Source organism: Furipterus horrens, unplaced genomic scaffold (assembly GCF_987537825.1).
Source record: "Furipterus horrens unplaced genomic scaffold, mFurHor1.1.pri manual_scaffold_13, whole genome shotgun sequence".
Lineage (NCBI taxonomy): Eukaryota > Metazoa > Chordata > Mammalia > Chiroptera > Furipteridae > Furipterus > Furipterus horrens.
Window position 1 is genome coordinate 39,176,607 of NW_028327183.1, and position 13,675 is coordinate 39,190,281.

Here is a 13,675-nt window from a genome sequence, read left to right on the forward strand (position 1 = left end):
TTGCCTCCTGCCTTTCCACCTCTACCTGTCTGTCTCCCCTTCTCTTCCCTCTTCTTTCTCTCCCAATGCTCTCACCGTCATCTCCTTCTCTCTTTCTGGCTTCCTTCTGTCTCCTTATCACTGTCTTTCTGTGTGGGTTGTTTCTTTCTCCGTGTCTATGTCCTTGATCCTGACTGTGTGGCACTGTGTGTTTTTCTGTCTCTCTTCGTCTCCTTCTGTCTCTCTCCCTCTTTTCTCCTGCTTCCTCCTCCCAACCTGTTGGCTGCCCCAGTCATCAACCGCCAGAACGGTAATTCCTCTAGCCTATTCCCCTTGCTGTGCTGCTCTGCCACCCCTCCCTTCTAACCCTGACCCCACACCCCCTCCACCTGGGGGCTGAGGATCTGGGACATCCAGGGAGGGAGAAGTTCTTCATTGTGTCAGTGTGCCCATGGAAAGTCTTGAGATCAGAGTCCAGAGACCAAATTCGGGTCCCAGATTAGCCACTAACAACACCTGCGATTATGAAATTACTCACTTACCTTCTGTTGGCCTCAGTTTCCCCACATGTAAAGTAGAAACTAGAGGAGATGGTAAAGATCCATTTCCAGATGGATGTTCTTGGACTTTCACACCCAGATTCTCAGTCCCTGGGTGGCGTGATCCCCACTCCCACCCACCCTGCTCCCTGCAGTGACTCCGCATTGGTGGGGTCTGCAGTTCCCATCCACCAACTGGATTGGTTGCCCCCAGCTTCCACTCTGATTGGTGTGCGAGCGTCTTTGGCGCCTGCTCTGGTTTTCCCATTCACTGTCTAGCCTTCCCGCGCTCGCTGGCTCTCGCTCTTGCTCTCGCTCTCTCTTTCTCTCTCTCTCTCTCCCTCTCTCTCTCTCTCTCTCTCTCTCTCCCCTCCCCTATGGTCTTCCTTGATTGGCTTCTTATAGATGCCTGTTCTGATTGGCCAATGCTTACCCCCCCTCCCGGATAGGCTGCTTTCAAGGCATCTGCCAATTGGCTGGCTTTCAATCTCATCCCTCCCTGCCCAGATCCTTTGTGTGAAAGTGACCCCACCCCCCATAATCCATTAACTCCAAGCCCTGGAGTAGCGCTAAGGGAGGTACCAGCTGCTTGAACCTCTGCTGGACCAGGCAGACACTCCCGGACGTCACATAAGTGGTGACATCAGAGAGACATTGATGTTGTAGAAAGATACTGAAGCACCAGCTTCCGGACTCAGGGCCCCTCAGGTCTCCATCTGCTGTCACAGATTCTGAGAACCGGACCCCCTGGTGTTATGGATGTCAGTGGCCCTCTCAGTGTCTTTGAAGTGGTGGCTGCTCCTCCCCTTGCCACTATGCTTTGTGCATGCGTGTGCAGTGTGCAGTGTGCATGGGCCGTGTGTGCATGTGTGCTTTGTCTTGGCATACCTGACCTCTTCTGGGCCATGCCCCTTTTCCACCAGGAGAGAAGGTCATGGCAGATGATGAATTCACCCAAGATCTGTTCCGATTCCTGCAATTGCTCTGCGAGGGGCATAATAATGGTGAGAAGGAAGGGTGGGTGGGTGGAGTGGAGAAGAGGCTGAGGTTTGGGGAGAGTCTGGAAGAGTTGCCTGAATAATCTCCAGCCCCCTCCTACCCTTACCAGTAAGGGTCTCAACACCCATTCTTGATCCCATTGTCTACCCTTTACTTTCATCCACAGTGAAACCCAATCCACCCCCCTTCCTAAATTTCTCTTGTGTTTCTGGAATCCAGTCACTTTGCTTCACTTTCACTTCCTTTGGCTAGTCCAACTCCCCAGGAGCAACCTAGCCAGAAACCAATTTGGCCAAAAATCAACTTGCCCAAATGAGCAATTAGCCACATGCCATTTTTCCGCAGGCATTTTGAAGTTGAGGAAATGTGATGCATTTCCATATTTTGGGTCTGTAGAAGAAAAAGAATCACATGGCATTTTTCAATCTATTAGAATCACTTATTAATTCTGCTTATAAAAATATTTTGCCAGAAGGAATGATTACAGAATTTTTCCTAACTTAAGCAAGATTTTGCACATTTGTTCTGGTTCGGCAATTTAACCAGATCAAGGATGACCAGCAAGTTAATTAAACACATAGTTGGTGAGAAAATATAACCTTGTGTGGCACACATAGCTTGTAACATTAAAGGGACAGCCCAAGTTCTATCCAACAAACATCCTACCCAATGCCAGTTCAGTCTCAACATTGTGGTTGTAATGCTTAGGAGGTTATTATGAAACCACAGACTGCCTAGAAATTAGCCTTCATGACAAGAATGGGAGAAGTTATAAATCTAACTCCCATAGAACTTGCACCCCACTTGGCTAGTGTTCTTTTAGGTTAGGGTTTTGTAAATATCTCTAATCTTCGCTCTTTTCAACAAAGGATAAAACATCAGCTCTTGCTTTACATTCTCAAAATCCTTTATGTCCACAACTAATTTTTCTTCAACATTTATTAAATGCCCTTCTGCCGCATAACTGGGGTTTCCCTTCTTTAATTTCAACTAAAGTGGAATCAGTATTTGGGGTTTAAAATGAATTTTATTCCCTGGGTCTATGACTTTTGGGAAATGAGAATGTTCTTATGGAGGGGATTTCTCTCTCTCAGAATATCTGCAATACAGCCCTCTGCCTAAAATATTGGATTCATTAACCAACCAAATCATATACATATTTGAAATATCTTTCAAATCTCAGATGTCTTGAACAGATTCAAAGCAGACAAAAGGGTTGTCTCATATTCATGCATATCTATGACAGTGTTCTCAGTTGACAGGGTTCTTTACAAGAGTGGGGAGCTCTGCATCTAACCACTTAAGCATATAGCCCAATCTAAATCAACACAAAGGAGTTAGCAAACAGGGTTGATGAGACAACCTGTTTATTTGCTTATAAAATCTTGAATATTTGCGTATACTTTGTCTATAATGTGGAACCAGGCAAAATAGACGTTTAGCCTGATACAGGGCTTGTGAAGTGGCTATAGAGAAGTCAAGTGGAAAGTAAGACTTTGCAGGGAAAAAGCTTTTCAAGGGCTGTGAAAGCCATCCTGTGCAACATGACATTGCTATCAACATTAAAAGGACTTCACTGAAGCCCGTGTTTGTTGCCTTGATAATTCAATGAATTGGTCATTTGACAAATGGGTCTACCTAGGTGGTTCTCAAACTTAAGTGTACCCAAGAATCACCTGGAGGCCTTGTTAAAATACTGGCTTCTGGTCCTCACCCTAGAATTTCTGATTTAGTAGTTCTTGGAGTGGAGTCCAGGAATGTGCATTACTAACAGGGTCCCGGGAGATGCTGATACTACTGGTCTGGGACCACACTTTGAAAATCACCACTCCAAAACACAGCTCTTAACCTCAGCAATTTCTTTAAGGCCCTTTAAGAACAGCCAATGTTCACTGAGCACTTATGTACAGGTGCTGTCCTAAATCCTTTATGTACACTAAAGTATTAAAACCTAACAACAGCTCTATAGTCTATTGTGACCACCATGTTACATATGGAGAAACAGGCCCAAGTCTGTACCACACAGAGAGGTTCAAGAATGGCCTGAGGTCACACAGCTGGGAATTCATGCAGTCAACTCCTACTTATCTTTCATGTCTCAGCTGAGAAGTCCTCTCCTCCAGCCTTCCTTTACTACCTCTGGGCTTCTGCAGTCCCTCTAGGTTCCCCATCACAACCCTGATCACTCTGCCAGTATTCCCCACCACCACTCCTGCCACCAATGAATTTAATATTCTTATCATACATTGAAGTAGAGATAATGGTCTAATAAACTCCCAAGTACCCATCACTCGGCTTTAATAGTTATCAACTTTCTGCCATAGAACAATGTTTTCCAAATAGTGGGAACCAACTCATCACGGAGTTGTGGATCAGTTTATCATAAAGGTTCTCATCCTAATTGCACACTGGTATGCCTGTGGAGTCTTTAAAAATACTAAAGCCCAGGCTTGACCCCCAAAATTCTAATTTAATTGGTCTGGAGTAGAGACTGAGCATTAGGATTTTTTTAAAAGCCTCCAGGTAATTCTAATGTGCAGCCAAGGTTGAGAAGTTGAAAACTACAGAGTTAGTGGGTTGAGATCAAACTTCCATATAGTTAGTAAGACAGAAAATACCAGACTGCATGGCACATGGTAAGGGTATGTGAAACTTCTGTTTCAAGTATATTTGGGTATAATTTCAGATTAAACACATATACTGGGTCTCAATGTAAAATGGATTTCCTACCATAGGTTACAGTTAGAAAAGAATGAAAATTACTACATGAGAATATAAACTTTACAAGGGCAGGGATTTTGTTTTCTTTTACTGCTGTCTGTATCCCTAGGGCCTAGAACAGTGCCTGGCACATAGTATGCTCAATAAATTTGTAGTATAAAAGAATAAGTGGCCAATCTTCATTGACTATTAGAATATAGTACAATATATGCTCAATTAATATATATTGAATAAATGAACAAAGACATGACAGATGCTTATCCCCTTTGGCTTTTGGTGGGTGTTCAATAAATATTTGTTGGATAAATACATACATAACCTATCTCCCCCCCACCCTCCAGCACACAGTAAGCAATTCAATGTACATTTTGGGAACCAATGCATGACTAAATCTCCATTTACCCTGCTACATTGTTGGTGCTCAAGAACCATATTTTGGAAAATAATCAATGAATAAATGACTGACCCTCTACCACATCTGGCATGTAATAGGCCCTCAATGAATATTTATTACATAAATGAATGTTTCTCCATCATTCTCTGACACACAGTAGGTGCTTGATAAAGTTATTAAATAAATTATTATATGCCTTCTAGCATGCAATAGGCACTCTATTTAAACACTTACCGCATTAATGAATAAATGACCACCTCCCTTAGTCCATGGCAGGTTCTCAAGGAATGGAATGACTTTTCCTCTTCCTAGATTTCCAGAACTACCTACGGACACAGACAGGGAACACGACCACTATTAACATCATCATCTGCACTGTGGACTACCTCCTGCGACTGCAGGTGAGGATGTGAGGCCGTCCAGGTGGGTCAGGGACTGTGCGGCCATCATTGGCCCAACATGCCCTCACCTCCTGTCGGACCCCCAGGAGTCCATCAGTGACTTCTACTGGTACTACTCCGGCAAGGATGTCATTGAGGAGCAGGGCAAGAGGAACTTTTCCAAGGCCATGTCGGTGGCTAAACAGGTGTTCAACAGTCTCACTGAGTATATCCAGGTAGGGCCCGCCCGCGGGGGCAGAGCGGGGTAGCCCAGCATCCCGCGCCCTCCTGGCGCTCACGCAGCCCTCTGCCCGCCAGGGCCCCTGCACCGGGAACCAGCAGAGCCTGGCGCACAGCCGCCTCTGGGACGCCGTGGTGGGATTCCTGCACGTGTTTGCCCACATGATGATGAAGCTAGCTCAGGTTCGGGCCTCTCAGTTCTTCATCCAACTGCTTCCAGGCACCCCCAACTGGCCCGTTTCCAAGTCCTTATCCACGGCTCAGTTTTCTCACCACATACTACCGCCGCGTTCCAGACTGGCTCCCTCCCCATGGCCAAATCCACCTTCTTTTTGGATTGGCTTTCTGCATGACCCCGCCTCTGCCTTTGCCACCAACCAATCGGCTGGTTTCTCAGCCACACTTCCATTGGTTTCACGTTTGCACCCTCGGGCCAGGAGCTCCTCTCTGGTTGGTTGGTGTCCTTCTCTCTGATGAGGTAATTGGATTCAAACAGCCCTGGGGATAGGATATCTGCAGACTTCTAGATCAGGGCTTGGGGCTGAAGGAATGTTTTGTTTCTTTATTCTGCCTGTGGCAGATGACGCCCATCGCAGGCATTTAGGATGTAAGGTCCATTTTCCATTTCTAGAATCTTCGTGCTCCCCTTTTCCCATCACTCCCTACCCTTTGCGGCCTTGTCAGTGTCTCACAAACACCATATTCATTCGCTCTGCTTCGGCCCGGTAAACATATTCAAGGTTGCACTAAGCACTGCACCAGGGCTCAACATCTGACGGGGCACCACCCACATCCTGGACATCATACATACATCGGTGTATTTATTGCAGTAGACTTCCAGAAGACGGCAGTAAAGTATTCTATATAAGTCCCCAACCGGAAGTCTTGAGGAAAGCAAGCCCTTTTCTAATTTACTCAAAGGTGCCGCAGGAGCTGACAAAACCCCCGTCTGATGTCATCTGACTTTATGAAAGGAGTGAATTTAGAAATGTAATTCCTCAGTGTCAGTGCAGTTTAAGTCGAATGTTGCTCTAATCTTAAAATTCTAGAGACTGTTGGTGTCATGGTGTAGAGTTTTAGACCCTGAAGAATTAATTCATCAGCCATGATCTAGGGTTAGGTTGTCATGGCCAGAAATCCAATGCAAAGTGGTGAATTACAGGGGAAAAAATAACTTAGCAGTTCACATCACCATTCCAAGCCCTAGAGTGATATCAGCAAAAATGCTTCTCTTCTGTCTGGCTTCATTCTCAAGCAGGCTTTTCCCAGGGGCTTGAAAAATGATGCCCTAGCCTTCCAAGCACCCTACTAACAGCTCCAGAGGGAAGAGAACCCCTCTTTCATGGGAGCTCCAGTAAAAGATCTGCAGTTCTCTGATCGGTCTATTGGGTCACATGCCCATCCTGAACCAATCACTGCAGCCAGGAGAAAAAAATGTTTTGGCCAGACCTGGTCATATACTCACCCCTAGAACCAGGAAGGTGGAGTTAGCCTCAAATGCTCTGAGAGTGGAATTAAGTAAAGTAACAGCTGGACTGGGCAGGCACATACCACAGCCACCCACCCATCTTAGGATCTTGAGATCCTGGTGTGTCAGAATCTTAGAGTCAGAATGCAGAGCTTTGGAACTGTGGAAAGTGTCAGGATTAGAATCAGCAACTCTAGAACTAGCATTTGGGTAGGAGGAGCCTTCCATTCTATTTCTCTGCTATTCTTCCCCTCCTCCATTTTATTAGGTAGAACCATATGAAATTACCACTTTGTGGGTCAGAATGGTTGAACATTGGCAATTTTATGTAGCTTAACCTAATACAAATATGGACCATGAGGTAGAACTTTAACCATGGTGGAAGCTTCTGTGGGCCTTACATGAGGCATTGTGGCAGGGGAGACAGTATGTTCCCACATTCTTCCCAAATGGCTTACCAGAAAGCAGATAGCTGTGTCTTCCAGCCTTCTTCCTGAACCCAGAGTCCCAGTTTTTCCATTACACATTCATCCAACAAGCATGTGCCTTGCACCCATCATAAGCCAAGTGCAGTGCTGAGCTCCCATCCCTTCCCAGATCTGTGTCTCTGACCCTAGTATTTGCCCCTGTCTGTCTCTGTCTCTCTCATTCCCAAGCGTCTGCTCTCCAAGCCCTATACTCCTTCCAGTCCTTGTCTGCCAGCCCTTGCCCCAATGCATCATCTACTGGGCCTGCTTCCCCTCAAATGCCAACCCCACCCCCACACTGTTGTCTCTCTACCCCTTCCCCTGCTTCCGAGGAACATGTCTGGACTCAGGTTCCCTCGGAGGTAAGAGGGGAGGAAAAGAAGATCTTAGGCCCTGCTGGGGGTGAGGAGGAGCAGAAATAACTGGAAATGGGGGAGGCGTCTCTGCAGAGACCAGCCCTCATACAGCTGGGATATGGGGTCTCTAGGACTCAAGCCAGATTGAGCTGTTGAAGGAGCTGCTGGATCTACAGAAGGACATGGTGGTGATGTTGCTGTCACTACTAGAAGGTAAACACCTAGTGGGTAGGGATGTAGGGAGGGTACAAAGATGCAGACAAGCCTGAGAATGGCCCTCTAAGACCCAGGAGACCCTAACCTTCAACCCCATCTGATATCATGTCAGGACCAATGGGATGATGAAGAAGTTATATTAACAAGCTGTGCAGACACTTATTGAGGACTGTACATTAGTTTATTGAATCCCAGAAAAATCTTAATAAGGTGGGTGGGTTGGAACCTTTTTAAATGTATGTATTTAATAGTTATCTACTTATTTTCTCAATGTGTCAGTTAACTTTTGCTGTCTAATGAGCATCCCCACAACTTAGTGACTTAAAAGCAACCATAATTTACCATGGCTCATGTGGCTCAGGAGATTGAGCATCAGCCTATGAACCAAAAGGTCACTGGTTTGATTGCCAGTCAGGTCATATGCCTGGGTTGTGGGCCAGGTCCCCACTTGAGGGTGTGCAAGAGGCAACTAGTCGATGTTTGTTTCCCTCTATTTCTCCCTCCTTCCCCTCTCTCTAAAAATAAATAATTAAAATCTTTAAAAACAACCATAATTTATTATTAATTAATCAAACAACTTAACTAGTAGACAGACTATTTTCTATAGACATTCATAAAGAGTGTCCTCATTCTTTTATATGGCTGCATAGTACTCCATCATGTAGGTTACAGTGATTCATTTAATCACAACCCTATTGATGGGCATTCAACTTTTAAAAATATTTTGCTATTACAATGTTGTAATGACTAATCCTCCTACAGAGTTCCAGGGTTTTTTGGTAACCAGTCATTAGCTTTTAAAAATCAGAAGGTTTCATCCAAACATCAGCTTTCCAGCTTTTCTTGAAAAATTGAAAGATTTGGTGACCCCGGGTTCACATTCTCACGTGACAAAAATTAGCTGGACTGAATTCAATAGCTGAATTATATCAGTTAAATCTTCTGATTTTGATGATTGCACTATGATTGCATATGTCTTCCAGGACATTGGCACTGAAATGTTTAGGGGTAAAAAGGCCTTGTGCCTGCAGCTTACTCTCAAACAGTTCAGGAAAAAAAGAGAGAGAAGGAAAGATTATAAAGCAAAAAAGCAAATGTGGCAAAATGTAAACAATTGGTGAATCTGGAGTATATGAGGGTTCTGTTGCACTATTGCATCTTCATGTAAATTTGAAATTACATTAAAATTGAAAGAATCAAAAAGAAGCTGGAGCCAGTTTGCTTTAGAGGGCAGTGTGGGATCCTAATTTGCCACAGTTTTCACCTCTCCCTGATGTTTTATTACCTTTGTCCTGCCTCACTTATCAATGGACCTGCTTAGCCTCTGTGGGATAGTGGAAGGCTTGTGTGTGTGAGCTCTGAGGTCATGCATCTTTAGGTTCAAATCCTTCTCACCCCCTTACTGGCTGTGTAACCCTGAGTATGTGATCTTCTCTGAGCCTCAGTATCCTCACCTGTAATAACAGACAGTAGCACTTTTCCCTTACAAGAATGAGATCATGTCAGCACAGCAGTTGGCACAGCATCTGTGACCTGCTATTAGTTTTTGCCACCATTATCTTTATTGATGACTCTTTCAGCTATTGAGGAGGTGGACAAACAGAATCAACCAGATTCGCACATTATGCTGTTTCAGATTAGGAAGTGACCCATGCCCTTTGAGGGGAGGCCAGGGTGCTGACCAGGGAAGTTTCCACCAGTACAGTGGATCCTGGGGAGTCACAGATAGTTCTTGAGCTGGAGAGGGGGGCAAGCCATGGGACTCCAGAAAGGAGCTCTTCTCGGCTGCACTGACCTGGGGTTGCCTGCAGGGAACGTGGTGAACGGCACAATTGCCCGGCAGATGGTGGACATGTTGGTGGAATCCTCATCCAATGTGGAGATGATCCTCAAATTCTTCGACATGTTCCTGAAACTCAAGGACATCGTGGGTTCAGAGGCCTTCCAGGACTATGTCACTGATCCCCGTGGCCTGATTTCCAAAAAGGACTTCCAGAAGGTGAGTTCTGGAGGGTAGCTGGGTGGGGGTGCCAAGTGCCAAGCATGCCCTTCCTTGCTGCCTGCAAAAGACTTCTCTGTGAGCCTCAGGTTTCTTATCTGTGAAATGGAATATAATGGCCCTTGCAGTTCTTTTGAAGGTGAAATGCATTAACACAAATGAGAACCTTATTTCTATTGTCATTATTAATAGTTATTTAATCTTTATTGTATTTTTTCCATTACCATTTAGTCCTCTTATAATAGTTACATTATTATTATAAATAGAGATCATTTATTTAGTTGATGAACATCTACTGGGTTTCTCCCCTGTCCCATGGACACGGCAGTGACTGAGACAGGCACAGCCCTGCCTTCATGAGGCTCATAGTCTAATGTCAGAGGCAGTTGCCAGTGACCGTGGCATGTCTAAATAGTGAGGCTGCAAGGAGGGGAATGCAGGAACCAGCTTTATCCAGCAGCTCACTCATCTGCCTCTGTCAGCCCCTCTACCCCAGCTTTACATTCTCTCCCTATGTAATGCCAAGTAAGTTACTTATCTGCTCTGAGCCTCTGTTGCCTCCTCTGTGAAATGGAGCTAGAATAATAACATTCGCTATCTGATAGGACTGCTAGGAGGGTGGACAGTGCCTGGAACACAGGAGCACTCAAGAGATGTTAGCTACTATTTTTATAGGCAGACCTTGGAGATATTGCGGGTTCAGTTCCAGACCACAGCAATAAAGCAAATGTCATGAAAAGGCAAGTCACAATTTTCTTTTGGTTTCCTAGTGCATATAAAAGTTATATTTCCATTATACTGTAATCTGTTAAGTGTGCATTATGTCTAAAGAGCAATGTACCTACCTAATTTTAAAAATACTTTGTTCCTAAAAATTGCTAACTATTATCTGAGCCTTCAGCAAGTCATAATTTTTTTGCTAGTACCTTCAACTTGTTAAAAACAAAACAAAACAGTATTTGCAAAGTGCTATAAAGTGAGGTACAGCTGTACTATTATTACTGCCAGATCATTTCCATCATCGTTTTGTTAACTTTTCCTTTTGAGATAACTTCAAGTTTATAGAGAAGTTACAAGAACAGTACATAGAATTTCTGAATACTCTTCACCCAGATTGCCCAAATGTTAACCTTTTACCACATCTGCTCTATCATGATTCCCCTTGACCTCTAAATATTTTAGTGTGTATCTCCTGAAAACATGTTCATTCTCTTACATAACCACAAAACAATAATGCAAACCAGACCATTAACACTGACATAATACTGCTATCTATAGGGCTTATTCAATTTTCATTCATTTTTCTTCTCTGTCAAGGATCCAGTCCAAGATCAGGAATTGCATTTAAGCATCCTGTCTCTTTAGCCTCCTTCACTTAGAACCCTTCCTTGGTCTGTCTTTGTCTTTCATGACCTTGACATTTTTAAAGAGCAGAGGCTAGTTGTTTTATACAATGTCTCTCAGTGTGGGATTGTCTGAGTTTTCATCGTAATTCAATTCAGTTACACATTTTTGGCAGGAACATCATAGAAGCAATGAGTCCTTCTTAGTGCATTGTATTAGGAGGCACACGATATTGGTTCCTCCCATTACTGTCAGTGTGAGCTTGACTCCTTTGGGTAAGGTGATGTTTACCAGGGTCTCCACTGTGAAGAGACTATAATTCCATTCAATATCTTGTGAGGACCAGCTTTGAAACTATGTAAATATCATGCTCATCCTCTAGGGTTAGCATCCAATTGATTCTTGCCTGAAACCATTATTACCATAGTAGTTGACATATGGTGGTTTTCCAGTTTCACCGTACCCTGTACCTTTATTAGGTACCATTTTACTGTATGGAAGAGTTTTTTCCTTCTCTATTTATTTACTCTTTCATCCATGTATGAATATATTTGTTTGTGTGTTTATATCAGCATAGACTCATTTTATTCTAGGGGTGGCAATCAGTACTATTCATTAGCATCTGAACAAGCTCAGGGTTTCCTGAATTAAAATAAAATGCCCCTCACCTCCCAGTTGTCCTCAGAGCCTCCCTGCATCTCTCCCTCAACCTCAGCCACTCCTCCCAAGAGCTGTCTGCCCTCACTCCCTCCTTTTTCACCTTCTACTCCTTCCTTGATTCAGGGTTTGCTGGCTTCTGTCCCTGTCACTCCCCTGAAACCACCTCCACCAAGATCATTAATGACCTCTTTACCCCTGACTCTCTCCTCTGACTTATGGTGGTAACATTTGCCACAGTCGGCCATTTCCTCCCCCCTAGGATTGCCTGCTTCCCTGGGCATCTGTGCCACACTCTCCTGGGACTCCCACCTTCCCTGCCAATCCCATACAGCCTCTTAAACATCACTATTCCTGAGCTCTCCACCTTTAGGAAGAAGAGCTAACATTTATCATGTTTTCACTCTTGGTGGGTCCTGTTTGTAAATGAATTATAGCTGACCCTCAAACAACATGGATTTGAACTGCACAGGTCCTCTCATACATGAATTTTTTTCAATAAATATACCACCGGCCCTCCATATCCTTAGGTTTTACATCCACAGATTTGACCAGCTGCTGTTGGGCATCTGGAGATACAAAGGACTGACTGTATGCATTGTTCTACACCATTTTATACAATGGACTTGAGCATCCATGGACTTTGGTATTTGCAGGGGTTCCTGGACCCAGTTCCCCGCAGACACCAAGGGACAAGTGAAGTTTTCAGGGAGTCAAAAGTTATACATGGATTTTCAACTGTGGGAGTTGGTGCCCTCAACCCCTCTGTTGTTCAAGGGTCAATTGCAGTTCATTTAACTCATATAGCAACCTTATGTGGGAAGGGCTATTCTTATTACCATTTCACGTAAGTAGAAACTGAGGCATGGGGGAGTGAAGTAATGTGTCATACAGCAAATCAGTGACAAAGCTGGTATTAGAACTCAGGAATTCCAGCTCCAGAGTACACTGCCTCTGGATTCATCCATTAATCTAGTCCAATAAATAGTCAATGAGCACCTCCTGGGTTCCAGACCCTGGGTAGGAGTCCCAGGCCAACTCAGAAGACTGGCAGGGTTAGGGAGAGAGTCTCAGTGGGGACTGGAGGAATTAAAAAAAGCACTATGCAGAAGATAAAGTGCACATCATTCATAATTTTAAAATGATTCTGCTCAGCAAAGGAAACCATCAATAAAATGGAATGGCAACTTATAAAATGGGAGAAAATGTTTGCAAATAATGTATCTGTTGAAGGGTTAATATACAAAATATATCAAATATTTCTACAACTCAAAAGCAATAAAACCAGTAACCCAATTTAAAAATGGACAAAGGACCTGAATAGATACTTTTCCAAAGAAGACATATAGATGACCAACAGGTACAGTAAAAGGTGCTCACCATCACTATACATCAGGGGAATGCAAATCAAAACCACAATGAGAAGCCATCTCACACACCTGTCAGAATGGCTCTTATCAAGAAGGCAAGAGAGACTTCCAGTCAAGATGATGGCATAGGCAGACATGGCTTGCCTCTTTGCACAATCAAATCAAAATTACAACTAAAATATAGAGCAACCATCACTCAGAACCATCAGAAATCAAGTTGAATGGAAGTCTGACAACGACAGTACTAAAGACACCACATCCATCCAGACTGAGCCACAGAGCAGGCAAGCTGGTGCCGTATCTGAAATGCCATCAACCTAACTAACACTGTTTGACCCGCCTTGGAGATCCCCAGAGACAATGCCCTACCCAATTTATGGGCCCACCCAAGCTGCTTTACCATATGAATGGCTGGTCTTGGCTCATGCTGCACAACTTCCTAAATTCTCTCAAAAAAGCAACAGCTGACCTCAGTGAGCCCCAGGTCCAGCATTAGCGGCAGCCAGCCTAAATTCACAGATTGGCTTCACCTGGGAATCTCCAAGG

General features: G+C 44.2%; 1 protein-coding gene across 4 annotated transcripts in view; it reads left to right on the forward strand.

Moving 5' to 3' along the window:
- RYR1 (ryanodine receptor 1) overlaps positions 1–13,675 on the forward strand; it is a 111,559-nt gene that overhangs the window by 73,142 nt on the left and 24,742 nt on the right. For 2 of the 4 annotated variants that reach the window (XM_090260891.1, XM_090260892.1), the window contains 7 exons: positions 272–289; positions 1,442–1,522; positions 4,945–5,033; positions 5,120–5,248; positions 5,331–5,435; positions 7,675–7,756; positions 9,571–9,758. In XM_090260891.1, coding sequence (XP_090117017.1) covers positions 272–289; positions 1,442–1,522; positions 4,945–5,033; positions 5,120–5,248; positions 5,331–5,435; positions 7,675–7,756; positions 9,571–9,758 — 692 coding nt within the window. The remainder of the gene's footprint in view (positions 1–271; positions 290–1,441; positions 1,523–4,944; positions 5,034–5,119; positions 5,249–5,330; positions 5,436–7,674; positions 7,757–9,570; positions 9,759–13,675) is intronic. The other 2 variants (XM_090260893.1, XM_090260895.1) reach the window with 1 other exon arrangement.